Source organism: Neltuma alba, unplaced genomic scaffold, assembly GCF_004799145.2.
Source record: "Neltuma alba isolate B1F8T4 unplaced genomic scaffold, ASM479914v2 tig00011251_pilon, whole genome shotgun sequence".
NCBI classification, from domain to species: domain Eukaryota; kingdom Viridiplantae; phylum Streptophyta; class Magnoliopsida; order Fabales; family Fabaceae; genus Neltuma; species Neltuma alba.
In genome coordinates, this window is record NW_021635967.1 from 67,034 (window position 1) to 83,670 (window position 16,637).

At 35.5% G+C, this 16,637-nt stretch overlaps 2 protein-coding genes across 2 annotated transcripts; both read left to right on the forward strand.

Moving 5' to 3' along the window:
• Positions 1-8,319: 8,319 nt before the first annotated feature.
• On the forward strand, positions 8,320-11,662 carry LOC114763023 (protein TIC 20-IV, chloroplastic). Its single transcript, XM_028952619.1, has 3 exons — positions 8,320-8,486; positions 10,191-10,240; positions 10,408-11,662. Exons 1-3 carry the CDS (start codon positions 8,419-8,421, stop codon positions 11,064-11,066), a joined length of 777 nt encoding a protein of 258 aa, XP_028808452.1. The 5' UTR covers positions 8,320-8,418; the 3' UTR covers positions 11,067-11,662.
• A 693-nt stretch (positions 11,663-12,355) lies between these two features.
• On the forward strand, positions 12,356-15,986 carry LOC114763022 (probable galacturonosyltransferase 10). The gene is made up of 2 exons (XM_028952618.1): positions 12,356-12,840; positions 14,134-15,986. The coding sequence occupies exons 1-2, from the start codon at positions 12,691-12,693 to the stop codon at positions 15,583-15,585; spliced, it is 1,602 nt and encodes a 533-aa protein (XP_028808451.1). The 5' UTR covers positions 12,356-12,690; the 3' UTR covers positions 15,586-15,986.
• Positions 15,987-16,637: the final 651 nt, after the last annotated feature.

Sequence of the window (16,637 nt, forward strand, 5' to 3'; positions counted from 1 at the left end):
TCCTAGCTGAATCCACTCTCATTGTGTCGAAGTTTTCTTCATCGTCGAAGGTCCGGGTTCTTCGTAGTTCTCATCATGTCATCTAGCTCGAAGCAGGAGGTCGTCTTGGTTCAATCAGATTTGCTCATCGTAGCTACAAGTGGTCACCTCCCGTCATCATTTCTTCTTCATGGTACCAGAATCAGTGTCGTTGTCGCAGGTGGTGGCTTCTGTCAGTTCTGTGCTCTTGCCTCTTGTTGTCTTGTTAGCCATTTTTATTCAGTATTTCAATTAGACTTAGATAGTTGAACTCGAATGTCCTCTGCTTTTTCGGTTTTTCCTTCATTAATCATTGGTCATGCTTTGTGTTTGTGTGATTGTTCCGATTTTGACTCTGCTATACACACATATATAATTAAAGTTTGTGCGATTGTTAAAAGTTTTGACTCTGCTATACACACATATATAATCAAAGTTTGTGCGATTGTTAAAAGTTTTGACTCTGCTATACACACATATATAATCAAAGTTTGTGCGATTGTTAAAAGTTTTGACTCTGCTATAGCGATTGTTAAAAGTTTTGACTCTTAGTTTTGACTCTGCTATACACACATCTCCGATTTTGACTCTGCCATAAAAACTTTTGAGAGTGAGGCTAAGAGTGAGATATGTGTGTACAACCTTCAATAATCAAGTAAAATTTAGGAATTCTGTTCTATTTTAATGTTGTGAATTAAATTTTATTATTTTAATATGGCTGGTCCAACTCCGGTCCGACTTCCGGTTTGACTAGTGACCCTTGACCCACTGTCTCGACCGGTTTAGTTTTTGGTCTAGTTTTTTGTTCTTGGGTTACACCACATCACTTTTAAAATTCATGCTTATACGTTTGTCTCCTGTAAAGTTTATCATGCAGCTTCCACATCACTGGCCACAAACTTAGATTTAGGTGGATTGTGCCATTGCTCAATGCCATTGAGTAGCGCGGTGTTGGGCTTGGTGGCCCCCAACGTTATCATTGACATTGCTTAGAACAGACTACCTCCAGTACTTAATATAAGAACTAACTAGTTATTGAGTAGATTAAGAAAATTAGTTAAATTAATTATTTATAATAAATATGTGCTGTCTCTCTTAAAATATCCTTACTAATTAAGCGTATTGACTAGAACTACTATTATTATAAGGACTATCTTTAAAAAAAAAGTGACAAAGTGGATTGAGATTTTATATTTAGGACCAAAATAAAAATCAAACAAACTCTTATATTACGGACTGGAAGTAGTATTAGGTACTGCACTTAAAGTGTCTTTTTTAAATAGTTAGTAAAGAGCCAACTCAACCCATAAGGTCATGAATTTGAATCTCACTGCAGATGTGATGACTTTGTTGGTGAGCGACTTGTAAATATTTTTATAAACGCTCTTTGAGTTTGAAGGCACAAACTCTAATAAGTCTCTAAGACTCAACTTACCCAAACTTTTTTTTTTACACTAAAAAATGGCTTTTTTAATATTTTAAAATATAGGCGAAACGAGTTTAGGACAAGATTTAGGTTTAGGAAAATCCTCTCAGTGGCATATTATAGGCTGCGAGTTAGATTTTGTAATAAACCGATCATTGCAAGGAGTTTCCCATTCCCGGGGACAATGTTTCTGAGGTTTCCTTCTCACGCGTTGCTAACATTTAAATCGGTTCGCCTCCTTGACGGCCCAAAAAAAGGAAAACCTGGTTTGCCTTCTTATCCCACCCAATTCCCATGGGGATTAATCATTTTTTGGGCCAACCAGAATTTTTATACAGATTAATCATTAATTGTATGAGACGTGCAAGCGACAATGCATGGACAAAAGCACACTTCAAGAGGCCCAAAAGTGGCATGCAAAGTACTCCACTGGTCTTATTTATAAGACAGAGAAAAAAGATTTTTTTTTGTCCTATTTATAGGACACTGAGAGAAATTTTTTGTATGGATATACAATTTTACCCCTCATTTATTATTGTGTTGATTTTGTTTATATGAAGTATAATATATATTAAATAGAGATAAAGTTGAAAAGTCATTAAATTTTAAATGAGAGTTAATGAAATTTAAAGTTTTTTTTAGTTTGTGTGAAATATGTTAGAAGTGCTTTATAAATAGGACCAAAGGAGTATTTGAAAGCTGAGGGGGATCAAATATGGCATGCCATTTAGAAAGCACGATTCCAATCTTTTTTTAAAAAGATTAGACTACTTGGGGATTTTCTCAACTCCAAAAACTGAGAGAATAAAATTCATCAAGAAACCATCTCACTTAGAAATAAAGTACATGTGCTTATGTGTTCAATTCCTTTTAGATTCTAACGGATCAAGACATTAGCCGGAGCTCTATACGGGGCTTGATAGCGGGGCAACTGAACAGAACGCCCTGGGCAGGCAAGCAACATGATGATGATAAAGGATCCTGCCGCCGCCAGAACTGGGATTTTCCAAGTAGTCGCAAGTCGCAACGGACAAAACATGAATCTAAATTGCAACTCCCCATCACTGCAAATTCATGAATCAGGTTCATTACAATTCAGAAAAATCAGCATAATTAGAAGAGCGAACCGAGGTGTTAACATGCAATCCTGCATAAACAGAGTACAGTAAAACGAACGGGAAAAAGAGACCATAGAGTTCAGGAATCAACACAACAATCTTATCTTAATCATACCAAATGAGTAATGCAAAACGTGCCATGTAGGCAAAATAAGTGTAAAACTGTACAAATGAGAAGCTAGAATCAAACATCTGATATCATTGAAAATATAGGAACACCAACTCGATTCTGCCTTGCACAGAACTTAGGTGCGCCATATCCTCAAGCAAGTTATCCGGTAACATCGCGGTGGAACAGTAAAATATCATTATGAAATGGAGAGGAGAAGTCATCACAAAGAAGATAACTGCGTATAATTAACAAGTTTACTAGAATCTTTAAGACGAAAAGGGGAATATCTGGCATATAACTAGAAAGTACGTGACCTAACAAAAACACAGCATTTTTTATTGCCTCGATATATTTATGGGAGATAAAATCACCGCAAAAGTATAGCAAACTAACCAGAAACTATTCATGGAAAATAAAACTTCATCATCCCCTTGGGTGCAAATCGCAAAGACACTTCACCTTAAAAACATAATAGTTTTTGCTGCTTTAGTTCTATCCACTGATATCTCTTGAATGTAGCTTCACCAATCCCCAAGCAGGTTTTCCCTATAAAACAGGGACTTGGCTCCGCAACAACTGAAACAGGAAAAAAAGAGAGAGGATTTTTTGGATAATTAGATCAGTAATTAAAAAGTCACAGGGTATACATGGTTGCTGGACAACAAATAATAGCCAACAACAATAACGAGTAAAAAATGCGCACCTTTTACATCAGGGCTCAGAAATATATTACAGCAATTCCAATCATGAGTGTTTCAGAAGCAAACCTGGCAACTGAAGAAGCATAATCATCTTCATAGCCTTTTGTTCAGCTGAAAAAATGAATTGAATGGAAATGCCCATCCAATTAAATAGATTAGTGGCAAGACTTTGTCTTCATAAATCCCCATAAATCAAATGCTTGACTCAACCCAAGAAATTCAACGATTTTTCCTGTTATGCTTCAATGATAAAAACCGCGCGTTCGCCTCGCTACACCTTTAGCTTATTTCAAACCATTTGTGCTGTGAAAATAAAGCTAGTCACAGAGGCGCACATTGAATCGGCGGGTATTCACGTGGGGTTTTAACCTTTCCATGTCTGTGCCTCCAAAGACATCAGCCCAATTTCTGGTTTTTCCCCGTCAAATTTAAAACACACACACACACACAGAGATACACAGAGAGAGAGAGAGAGAGAGAGAGAGAATTAGAGGAGGGGTGTTGACACAGATCAACCGTGAAGGAGATGGATAAAACTGCAACACGAACGGCAACGGCAATGGGACGTTCGCGTCACAGATCTTTCAGAGAAGCCCGGGAGGCATCGTACGGACTGAATCCGAATCTGCATCCTCGCCAAAATTTATTTAATACTCTTCGGTCGTAACCCCTTTTTGTAGTGTACACAGGCGACTAAACATTAAAAAAATATTTTATATTTTCATCTAATTGTTAATTTAATTTTAATTTTAAATATAAGATCTATTTTTTATATTTATCAGTTTTTTTTAAATTACTTCTATAAATATTTTATTAAGTAGAAGACGGAATTGAGATATTAAGAAAAATTATTATAGTGTTTTAAGAAAAATATATTATATTTCTTATAATTAACTGACTTACTTAACTTCTTTAATATAATCAAATTAGTTAAATAGGTCTTATATTAAGAATCATAAGCATTTGTTTTGAACCCGTTTACGTACCAGCATCCGTATAATATGCTATATATATATTTTTTGACCAGCAATATGCTATATTAATCTCATAAAAAATAATATGGTATATTAATATAAAATTTAGGGAGAATTTCACTGAAAGACTGTAGAACACAATTAATGTCAAAGAACTCCCAAAACTTTTTGAAACCTCACTGCAGGACCAAGGGACCAGATTGAAATTAAAATTTAGAGTGAGATTACAATAATACCCCTATCTTTTTATTTTATTAAAAAATAAACATTTACCGGAGTTACTGTTCCGGCCACCAGAGGTCGGAGGTCTGGCCACCGGCGCTTAGGTGGCCGCTGCCGGGGGTCCGGCCACCGATGGCCGGAATAGCAGCTCCGGCCGGCCTCCGGTGACAGGAATTTTTTTTGTTTAAAACAAGGTGGCCAAGGGAGGGTTTGAACCCATGACCCCTTGACACACCAAAAGGTTTGCAACCACCAAGCCAAGCAACCCATTCAAACATAAGATGCAAATAAAAATACATATAACAAAACAAATGTAACTATTTGAGTGTAAGTGAACAAGTGAAATTAGACGATTTACACGTGAAATTCAATAATTTACAACAAAAATTAGGTAATCTACGTATAACAAAATAGAAGTCATAATCCCAAATGCAAGTGTTTAAGTGCAAATGAGCAAGTGAAATTTGAAGATTTACAATAAAAGTTTATGGATTCACAATCCAAATTTGACAAACGCAAAAGAATTCACAACCCAACATGTAAGTGTTTGAGTGTAAGTGAACAAGTGAAATTCAACGATTTACTAATGGAATTCAGCAATTTACAACAAAAATTAGGCAATTTACAAATAATATAATCGAAGTCATAACCTCAAATGAAAGTGTTTAAGTGCAAATGAGCAAGTGAAATTCTTCTACAGATCTATAAAATTTTGTTGTAAATCTTCAAATTTCATTGCTCATTTACACTTAAACACTTGTATTTAGGATTGTGAGTTCCATTATATTATTTGTAAATTTCCTAATTTTTGTTGTAAATTGTCGAATTTCACTTGTAAATCCATAAACTTTTGTTGTAAATCTTCAAATTTCACTTGCTCATTTGCACTTAAACACTTGCATTTGGGATTATGACTTCTATTATGTTATTTGTAGATCGCCTAATTTTTGTTGTAAATTTCTGAATTCCACTTGTAAATCGTCGAATTTCACTTGTTCACTTACACTCAAACACTTACATTTTGGGTTGTGAATTCTCCTGTATTTGCCAAATTGGGGTTGTTAATCCATAAACTTTTGTGGTAAATCTTCAAATTTCACTTGTTCATTTGCACTTAAACACTTATATTTGAGGTTATGACTTTAATTATGTTATTTGTAAATTGCCTAATTTTTGTTGTAAATTGCTGAATTCCACTTGTAAATCGTCGAATTTCACTTGTTCACTTACACTCAAACATTTACATTTTGGGTTGTGAATTCTCTTGTGTTTGCCAAATTTGGATTGTGAATCCATAAACTTTTATTGTAAATCTTCAAATTTTACTTGTTCATTTGTACTTAAACACTTGCATTTGGGATTATGACTTCTATTATGTTATACGTAGATTACCTAATTTTTGTTGTAAATTGTTGAATTTCACGTGTAAATCGTCTAATTTCACTTGTTCATTTACACTCAAACAGTTGCGTTTGTTTTGTTATATGTATTTTTATTTGCATTTTATCTTTGAATGGGTTGCTTGGCTTGGTGGTTGCAAATCTTTTGGTGTGCCAAGAGGTCATGGGTTCAAATCCTCCCTTGGCCACCTTGTTTTAAACAAAAAAAATTCCGACCACCGGAGGCCCGCCAGAGTTACTGTTCCGGCCGGAACAGTAACTCCGATAAATATTTATTTTTTAATAAAATAAAAAGAGAGGAGTATTATTGTAATCTCACTCTAAATTTTAATTTCAATTTGGTCCTTTAGTCCTGCAGTGAGGTTTCAAAAAGTTTTGGAGGCTCTTTGACATTAATTGTGTTCTGCGGTCCTTCAGTGAAATTTTTCCTAAAATTTATATGATAACAAAAAATAATACGAGTATAAAATTTATATGAAAAGGTCAATTATAACTTGTAAAGTATAATAATATAATTAGCCTCAAACTTCATATAATGTTAGGAAAAAAACATATCTGAAGGCAAAAAAATTACATAAAAAACATCTCTTTATACTTTTACGATTCAAGACAAATTATTAAGGAGGTGATGGAAATTCCTTGACGAAGATAGAATCATTTGGAAAAATAATAATCTAGATTAATTTATACTGAATGATGGTTATCGAATAATTTTTTGGGGTAGAAATCTCAAAATGAATGCAACGAATGATTTATACTTTTATGAGTAAATTTGGAAGATTAAAATCTCGTTTTAAATGCGGATCTTCTTTAAAATATTAGCTAGAACAACTCATTCTTGAAGAACTTTTTTTTTTTTTTTAAAGGATCATCATCCCAGTATATTGTCCCGACGGAGATTCATCTATAAAAATTCATAGGAATCAAAGTCATGTTCTATCTCCATCCCAACCTTTTGACCAAAAAAAAAAAAATCTCCATCCCAACGTGATTTCATTTGCACCATAAAAAGGCATTTGAAAAGGAAGAAAATAATAAAGATTCATCAGTTTGCATAAAGAGTACATTATTAACATTATGTAGCGTGTGATTTGCAAGGGATTAGAAGAATTTCACAAACACATAAGGGCAGATTGGGAGGAGCAGCAGCACTAATCACTGAATCTCATATGGAACTAGCCAGATACAAATAATCCATTTTATTTTATGGAATACTACCACCGGCTTGTTTTTATTTTGATTTTAAATAAAATATCTCAATTTATTTTGTTTTTTATATTTATTTATTTTTCTTAAGGTAATACTTATAATAATAGTAGCTTTAACTAATATATTTGATTAATAAGGATGCTTTAGGAAAGACAACACTTATTTATAATAAATAATAAACTTAACTAATTTTCTTAATCTACTTAAATTAGTCAGCTAACTCTTATATTAAGGATATTAGGTGGTGTTAATAAAGTCATTCGAAAACTTTACTCACAAAAACATTCGTCTGATTACAAGAAAAAGATATTGTCACTTAATGATAAATCGTTTCACCTTAAATCATACTCCTCCGGTTCTTAATATAAGACCCATTTAACTAATTTGATTAGATTAAGGAAGTTAGGTAAGTTAGTTAATTATAAGAAATGTGATGCGTTTTTCCTAAAACATCATAATCATCTTTCTTAATACCACATCTCCCTCTTCTACTTGATTATAGTTGAGGGAGTACCTCCAGGGGTAATTTAGAAAAAATTGATAAATATGATAAATGGGTCTTATATTCAGGACCAAAACCAACTCAATAATTGGGTCTTATATTAAGGACCGGAGGAGTATTTGTTATTAATCCTAGAACCATCTCATAAATCATTTTATTTTTCATACATACCTTTTTTGTCAACTATCTTTCACGTACTCTTCCGCTTTTAAACATAAGACCTGGTTAAAAGTTAATGTTGGTCTTAAATATGAAAGATATTTCATATAATTATTAATTTTTTTTAAAAAAATTAACTTTATTGATATTTTCCTAACAGTAATTAAACAGGAAAAAGAAGATGGGAATTAAAAAAATGCTTAAGATGTTTTAGAAGAAATATATTATATTAACTAATTCAATCAATATTTTTAATTTATTTAAATTTATTAATCTATTTAAATTAGTTTATTAGATTTTATATTGAGAATATGAAAAGTATACTAAAAAGGATAATTAATTTTCTATAGAAATTTAAAACTGTGGCAAGGGCTGCAGGAATCCTTCAACTCCGAGATCTGGAGCGTTCCACCGCGACACTGAATTATACTTTACATCTATAAATAAAGCGACGTTGGCTCCCTTTTCCTCTTGGCACTCCCCCTCTTTGTTTGAGGCGCAAGTCAGAGAGGATGCAGCTGTCCAACTTTTAGGTTTTCGAATCCAGTTTGATCCAAAAACCATTCTCTCATCGGGTATGGCTCCTGCACTCATAAGGGCTTCGCCTTCTCCTTTTCTCTGCACTTTTCCGTCCGATTCCGTCAGGTTTGTTTACCGCTCCTCCATTTCTCCATCCTCGTTTTCTGCTTATGATCTTCGTTATTTCGCCTTCTTTTTTCTTTTCCTTTGTCCTGCTCTAATGTTTAACATACAAATTTATACGATGGCCTAGGAGCTTAGATGCTGTTGTGCATGATATTTTTCAATTCCAAGAATTATTCTTATTGGCTGTCCCTGATGTTCCTCAAATTGGAGTCTATTACCATTGGGCAGAGCATTTAAGAAATGGCAGTTTTTTTTTTTTACTATAAGAAATATAACAGCTTCTTTTCTTCAAGGAAAACAAATTATTACGCTGATGATTGGTTGTTTACGTTACATTACTAGGATATTAGTTGATTGTAGTGTTTTCCAGTTTTTATTTCTGTTGCTCTCCAACAAATTAGATTTATCTGAATCTTTATTTCAAAACCATTTTCAAGATTTTTTTATTCTTGTAGAAACTTGTATAATCATTAAATCTTTTTTGTATGCATAGTTGTGTATAAACATTTCTCTTCAATCAAAGACGCTAAAACTCAAAACCGAACATGCTTATGAGAATTTGTTTTTCTATACTCTTTTTTCATCTTGTAAACGATCTATTATTATGATGAGGATTTTGAGACATTATATATTATAAGGACAATCATCCATAGAGCTTGCTCCTATAGTTCAGAAGCAAGGGGACGCCATCTCTGAGCTGCATATGGGTATGAGGAGCAGGATGTAGTTCATGAGGTTCTGAATACTAACTAAATATTTGACAGAGCTCAGTATTATTTGCAGCGCTATAGGAGGTTGATTATTTGCACTACATTTGAAAATCATGTTCTTGTTGGGTTGTGTTGGGTGTGCAAATAAGAAACAAGGACACATTGTGTCTTGTTTCATCGGTGGTTCTTGTTTAGTTTACATGGGTCTAGACAAATCTGTTTCCAGTGTTGATATTTATAGTGAAGGAATTTAGTGGCTATTGATCTACTATAGGGGAAATTTGAAAATTCTTTCATCTGGAGAATAGTCTTAAAACGAAGGGATAATTCTAACAGTCCTTGCTTGAAATTTTTCCCTTAAAAATTAAGTGAAAAGTTCACTCTCATTGTCTTCCTTATTTGTGAAATGCCTTGCTTGGGACTTGCAATTTCTACGAGCAGGGCGGTTGTTTTCAACCTCTATCCTTGGCAGACCCAAAAATCTGGGGAATTAGCTGACTGAGCAGGATTTTGTTCGAGTATTAGCAAACCACACACCTAGTGCGAGCATTATTGATATGCTTATTTTGAGAATACGCCTTGATAACTGGTGGTAGACAATGTATGATGGTTGGTTTTGCTAGAATAGGCATAATTTGATCATGGTAAATGATACAAAGAAGGGTAGTGACATTGATCCGCTGGAAGTGATCTGGAAATGGCATAAAATTGTTTTTTGAAGCTTTTGGAAAATTGTAGTGTCAAAGACTTTTCCAATGTTCAGATTTTCACAACATATTTCAGAACTGAGGAGCTCTTTATAGTCATTATGATATATTTGTAGGCTATTACATTATAATAATACTTTCATTCAGGTACCTCTTTGTCTGAAGTATTTGTTTGGATGGGTTTGTGTGCATGAGTGTTTTCAATTTATGCAAAATTTTCTCCCTTGCTTTCCCAACATGTGTGTACTGCGTAGTTATAATCTTCTTGTAATTGGTTTTTTGACCAGGAATAAAGATCTAAAGCCAAATAGCCACAGCTTTGCATGCAATGTTAAAGGTATACCTTAAGCTTCTTTTACCATAGGACTTTAAGGTTTGATTTGATCTTACTTTTATTGGTTTGATTAGATAAAACAGCACATTATCAAAATTGACTGTTATCCTTTCAGTGCATTGTTAAATAATTGTTACTGATTCTTCTAATCTCCGAACCTTTGATTTCAGGGAAATCGTTTCTTCAAATAACTGCAGTCTCATCTCCTCTGTTTAAAGGAGGTCAAGCTGGCCCATTAGTTACACTCCCTACGGTCTCTCAAAGACGCAAATCTATGACATGCAGACAAGCTTACATATATCACTCTTCCGGCTTCCGAATTCCTTCAACAGCTGAAAAGCCAGAATGGTGGTGGAGGACATTGTCCTGTATTCCCTATCTAATATCATTGAAGATGTCCGACACCGGATTCTATATTCAGCCATTTATTGAAAACTTTAAATGCTTTCAAGATTTGGTTTATTACATCCCAGGAGCTGTCAATCGACTGCCATGCTGGTTTCCAATGATATATTGCTATTTGGCAGTTGTTGTCGTCGTAAAAAATAAGGACTGGCCACTTCTCTTCAGATTCCACGTAATGATGGGAATCTTGTTGGAAATTGCTCTGCAAGTGCTATGGTATTCAAGCAATTTCATGCCACTAGTACACTTCAATGGAACATTTGGAATGTACTACTGGGCTGGCGTGGCATTGGCTTATGTTCTAATAATGATGGAGTGCATAAGGTGTGCCCTCCTCGGTACGTTTGTGAATATCCCTCTTATTAGTGAGTCGGCTTTTCTTCATTCTCTGTTTCATTTGGGAGGATTCGGGAGGCCTTTCTAAGAAGCCGGAACCATCTTGTACCAGAGGTTTGGCAGCCAAAGGAAGGGTTGTTTCTATCATGGTATTATTTCCATATAAAGAGATTAGGAAAAACTCGATAGTTGAGTTTCAGATCCAGAAGGTTGTGAACCTGAAAAGCAATTTTTGTACCTGCGGTGTTTAAAGTAGTTTATGTCCAGTTAATTTCTTCTTGTGGTGAGTGGTTCTGTGATTTGTAATAAACATAGATTGCTAAGCTTAGAAAATAGCGCAGACTTTGTCCAAGTGCTCATGCCTATGATCGCATCGCAAAGTTATGGCGTGAAGAGCTAGGCGTCTCGCCTAAAATTCCTGTATTTGATGGATATTTGGGATTCGAGGAGGAGACACGCCTGTTATTCGGGCGGAAGAGACTAAGAAAGAAGTTTTATGATATCCGTATGGAATAATTAAGGATTTTACATTGTCGGTGCTTTTTTCCAATTGGGTGCCCCACATCTTCCCTAGCTGGGTCCTCAGTGGCGTCACTCCTCCTTGCATGTCCCATCCAACTTTTCGAACAGAACAACATTAATGTAACTTGACCGGAGCGAAAAAGTGGTTTTTGATTAGACAAACCAGTCTCAAAGTATTTAAATCTGAGCTATTTTTAAACGTTCAATATGTTATAATTGAAATGTGGCGGTGTTCAGGTGTTCTAATGATGTTTATGGCGCGAACCATAATTCGGAAAGATCCTGTTAGAAATTTTCATCCTCTCTGTGATCGCCACTCATATGATTAGATTGTATAAGTTGCATCCAATTAAAATAAAAAATCACAATCAATCTAAGTTATAATATACTATCAATTGTGATGGCAAGCAAAAAAATATACAATCAATTTTAGTAGATCTAACTGAATTGTTTCACCGCTGAGTATCAAATTACATCTTATAATGCTGGCCGAAAAAAATCAAATGGCAACTTATAAATATGGAGAATTGAGTGATTTGATCTTGCAGATATGAAGTAACAACACAGAAGTCCTTATAATACTGGATTACCGGCTCCAAGTCGAAGCTATGTTCAGGTCAAAAAAAAAAAAAAGAAAGGACGAAACTTTGCACTGCATAATCGGTTTTTGGGTCCTTGTAGTTAAAACCTTAATGAATGAAATGGCGGACCCAAATATAAGCTTTTTCATCTGACATGGCACGATCGGAGCCGTTAGTCAACATCAGCGGAAAGAAAATCGCCAATAAAAAGGATTGCACTTCGTCTCCTACCCGATCACATTCATAATGGCAATGGCTTAACCCCACTCCTTATATCCCAACTGTCCTCTTCTTTTTCTGTTCCACAAGAAATCATTTCTCTGCTTAGTGGCCACGAAGCTCTTCGCCGGCCCAAACCCGCCGAAAGAAATCAAAGAATTACGCAAAGCTTGATTCTTTTAACCCCAGAGATCCAAATCTGAAGAACTCAGTTCCCGCAGATCTTCGTTAAAACTTGCGACCTCACAGATCCCGAGTGTACCCCTCGCCGCATACCCGTCTCAATTCTCTCTTGGGCTATCAGAAACTTCCCTCAAACGTTATTTTTCTGGGAATTAACGACTGGAAGCCAAATTTTGGAATCTCGGGGAAGTTGCATATAGCTAAAGTATGAGGCGAAGGGCGGCTGATTTTCGAAGGCCAGTAAGAAGGAGGGTTCCTGATGTGTTATGGTGGGCATTGTTCAGCGTAGTAGTTCTTCTCTTTATTTATGTTTTGAGCAAAGGGAATCAGGTTCAGTCTAGACCCGCTTTATCCAAGGTAAAACGGTCTATGCTTGTTTTGGTTTTGTCAATCAGTGAAAAGATTCACGTTATTGGCGTTTTGGAGCTGTCTCTTGAAACTAAATTCCAGTAAAGAGAAAGAGGTAGGATTTAGGAAGCGATTTGGGTGTTGTTAGTGTGCTATTGAAAAGTCATTTTGCCTTATCGGTCTTTTAAGATTTACTTACATATGCATTATGTTCCCTTTAAGTGTATAGCTGGTTTCTTGTCCATCTTGGTCTGTGTACTAGTGTTCCTCGTTGAACGATGAGACCTAGGAATGATGATTGTTCATGAGATGGTTTGCATGTTTCTGTTTACTCATCTTCCTTCCTCCTCCTTCAAAAAATGTATCATTTGGCCACCCTGCTTTCCTGAGAATCGTGCATATATTTGTGCGACGAAATTGTCACTTCTCAATTATGTGATATATTTTTCTCAATGTTCTTTCTTTTTCTTCCATCCCACGTTTTTACTTAAAATTTCAAAGGGATTGTTGAGGAATGGATTGAATCAAATTCTGCTTTGAATAATAGAACCAATACTATTTCTACTGGCTTTTACTTGTTGTAGGCCGCCTTAGCTCTAATTTAGAATTCTATTGTTATGCTGGTTTAGATTTCACAGTTCCACTTCTGGATTTCTTGACGCGCAAAATGATGTGCAATTCTTTTCTTCCCCCCCCCCCCCCCAGTTCCTAATATACTAGTCTTTTATCTTTGCTGAAAGCCGATACATTTAGTTCATCAAATTATATCAGGCAAGTGAAGAAAAATTACTAATTTCCATTTGAAATTAATCCAAATTTTACTAATTTACTTCCGTGGTATTACTGCCTAAGGTGTGTCCTGACCACCGTACTGCTGAAAATTGTTATGGGATAGCTAGAATGTAATTCAGATTGTGTGTCCAGGTGCTGTAACTGCCTTAACTCTGAACGTGTTGTCACATGTTCTCTTAATTCAGATTTCAAACTTTCAAACTAGGTCTTATAATTAGGACCGGGGGTAGTAGTAAATATATTTATTATGATGTTGTTTACAATGACTGAACTTCGTATCAGAATGTTAAACTAGGCTTCAGAGGAGATTGCTATGATCGCATGAAACAACTTTGACTTGATTAAATTGTCAAAATGTTGCTTCCATGGAATGCTTAAGTGCTCATTATGAAATTATAAATCTAAGATTTACTTTAAGGTCATGATGTTCGTGGGAGGGAGGAAGAGATAATAGATACAGTCCTTATCATCCTTATGTTTACATATTATTTCTTGAACAATGTTATGCAGAGAATGTACAAACATGATAGGATTATGGAAGGCCTTAATATTACGGAAGAGATGTTAAGCCCCGACTCGGTGACCAGACAACTGAATGACCAGATATCCTTAGCGAAAGCTTTTGTTGTCATTGCAAAAGAAAGTAACAATCTTCAATTTGCTTGGGAATTAAGTGCCCAGATCCGCAATTCAAAGATTCTGCTCTCGAAGGCTGCTACAAGGCGTGTCCCTTTAACAACCATGGAATCAGAACATTCCATCCGTGAGATGGCAGTATTGCTATACCAGGCCCAACAGCTGCATTATGACAGTGCAACAATGATAATGAGACTGAAGGCCAAAATTCAAAGTCTTGAAGAACAATCGAGTTCTGTATCTGAAAAGAGTTCAAAATATGGACAAATAGCTGCTGAAGAAGTCCCAAAAAGCCTATACTGTCTTGGTGTCCGGCTGACAACTGAATGGTTCAGAAACCTTAATCTGCAAAAGAAATTGATGGAAAAGAGGCAAATGGAGCTGAAGCTAAAGGACAACAATCTTTACCACTTTTGCGTGTTCTCCGATAACATAATTGCCACTTCAGTAGTTGTCAATTCAACTGCAATAAACTCTAAAAATCCCGAAATGGTAGTTTTCCACCTTGTCACTGATGAAATAAATTATGCTGCGATGAAGGCATGGTTTGCCATGAATGACTTCCGAGGAGTGACTGTTGAGGTTCAGAAGTTTGAAGACTTCAGCTGGTTGAATGCTTCATATGTTCCTGTTCTTAAGCAACTTCAAGACTCGGAAATACAGAACTACTACTTTTCTGGCAACAGTGATGATGGCAAGACGCCAATTAAGTTTCGGAACCCTAAATATCTCTCCATGCTTAATCACCTAAGGTTTTATATTCCTGAAGTTTTTCCTGCCCTGAAGAAGGTGGTGTTTCTTGATGATGATGTCGTGGTTCAGAAGGATCTCTCTCCACTTTTCTCCATCGATTTGAATGGCAATGTTAACGGAGCTGTTGAGACGTGCATGGAGACATTTCATAGATACCATAAATACCTGAATTACTCCCATCCTCTTATACGAGCACATTTTGATCCTGACGCATGTGGATGGGCATTTGGGATGAATGTATTTGATTTGGTTGAATGGAGGAAAAGGAATGTCACAGGCATCTACCACTACTGGCAGGAAAAGAATGTTGATCGGACATTATGGAAACTTGGTACGTTACCACCCGGCCTGTTGACATTTTACGGTTTAACTGAACCCTTGGATTCGTTATGGCATGTATTGGGATTCGGCTACACTACTGTTGATCCTCAGTTAGTAGAGAAAGGAGCTGTGCTACACTTCAATGGAAACTCCAAACCATGGTTGAAGATTGCGATTGAGAAGTACAAGCCAATGTGGGAGAAATATGTCGATTATTCTCATCCTTTATTGCAAAAATGCAACTTTCATTGATTTATAACCATGCTTTATTGGGGACTCCTAAGTTCAACGTTGGTCCATGGCTAGGCCTTGAATCGTACAAGCCCCTGCTGACTGATGATTATCCTCTGTTGTTATTGCAACTGTGCGTTTTCCACCGACCATGGAACCAGAAGGTTGGGTGATCCCGTGCACAGACAAGCTGGGTTTTGAGGTTTGAATTTTGCAGCCTGAACCAAGAAATGCCTGTACAATTTTTTTTGTAGTAACATGGGAGTACGCATTTGATTCTTGATATTCTGTTGTAGCATATGGATGTTGATTGTTATTGGATTATATTAACTTAGAAGGAATTTTAGTTAGTCCATGTCGTCGTGCAGAACTGCGAGCTACATTTAACCCTTTTTCACTGGAGCTTTCCATATATGTTCACGTTTCAAAGCCTTGTTGATATTTCACGTTCCTCAGAAGTTCAATACTATTTTCATACTGGCAATCTGACACACGTGTCCCATGGACGTAAACAAATTTTAGGCTTTTTAGTCCGTCAAAAAAAAAATTGTGGCTCTTTATATAAAGGTTGCGTCCTGTCGAGATGTTGACATGCTAAAATTTTTCATGGTTAAATGGTAGTGATTTTGATATTGCTTTTATTTAACCAAATGTGACTTTGTTAAATATAGATAGAAGTTGGGGATTGGATAATTCTTCAGATATTTTTGCAAAAGTTGAGTTCCGGGGTGCCTTGCCTTCCCCAAAATAATGTGGTTATATTTTTCCTTAAAAAGTACCGTTGGCCGAAAGATAGACATGTGATCAACCAAGAGAAACAGAGAAGAAAAACTAGCTTATCTGCGCGCATGCTTACTCATTCAAACTCAATGAAGGGGTCCATCTATTTTTGGTAATTTCATATAGAAATTCTTTATCCTTCTTGCCTAGCCTTAAAATAGTACTATCTTTTATATAAATATATATATATATATATATATATATATTCTGAAAGAATTCAGGATTTGATTTCAGAATAATGATTTTTCTCATAATATATAACGGTTTATGACTGACAATCATAACTTATTCCA

Coding starts and splice junctions, on each gene's coding strand:
- LOC114763023 (XM_028952619.1), top strand. CDS start 8,419: ATGGCTCCTGCACTCATAAGGGCTTCGCCTTCTCCTTTTCTCTGCACT. Junction 8,487..10,190: donor TTTCCGTCCGATTCCGTCAG/GTTTGTTTACCG, acceptor TTTTTTGACCAG/GAATAAAGATCTAAAGCCAA. Junction 10,241..10,407: donor CTTTGCATGCAATGTTAAAG/GTATACCTTAAG, acceptor CTTTGATTTCAG/GGAAATCGTTTCTTCAAATA.
- LOC114763022 (XM_028952618.1), top strand. CDS start 12,691: ATGAGGCGAAGGGCGGCTGATTTTCGAAGGCCAGTAAGAAGGAGGGTT. Junction 12,841..14,133: donor CTAGACCCGCTTTATCCAAG/GTAAAACGGTCT, acceptor AATGTTATGCAG/AGAATGTACAAACATGATAG.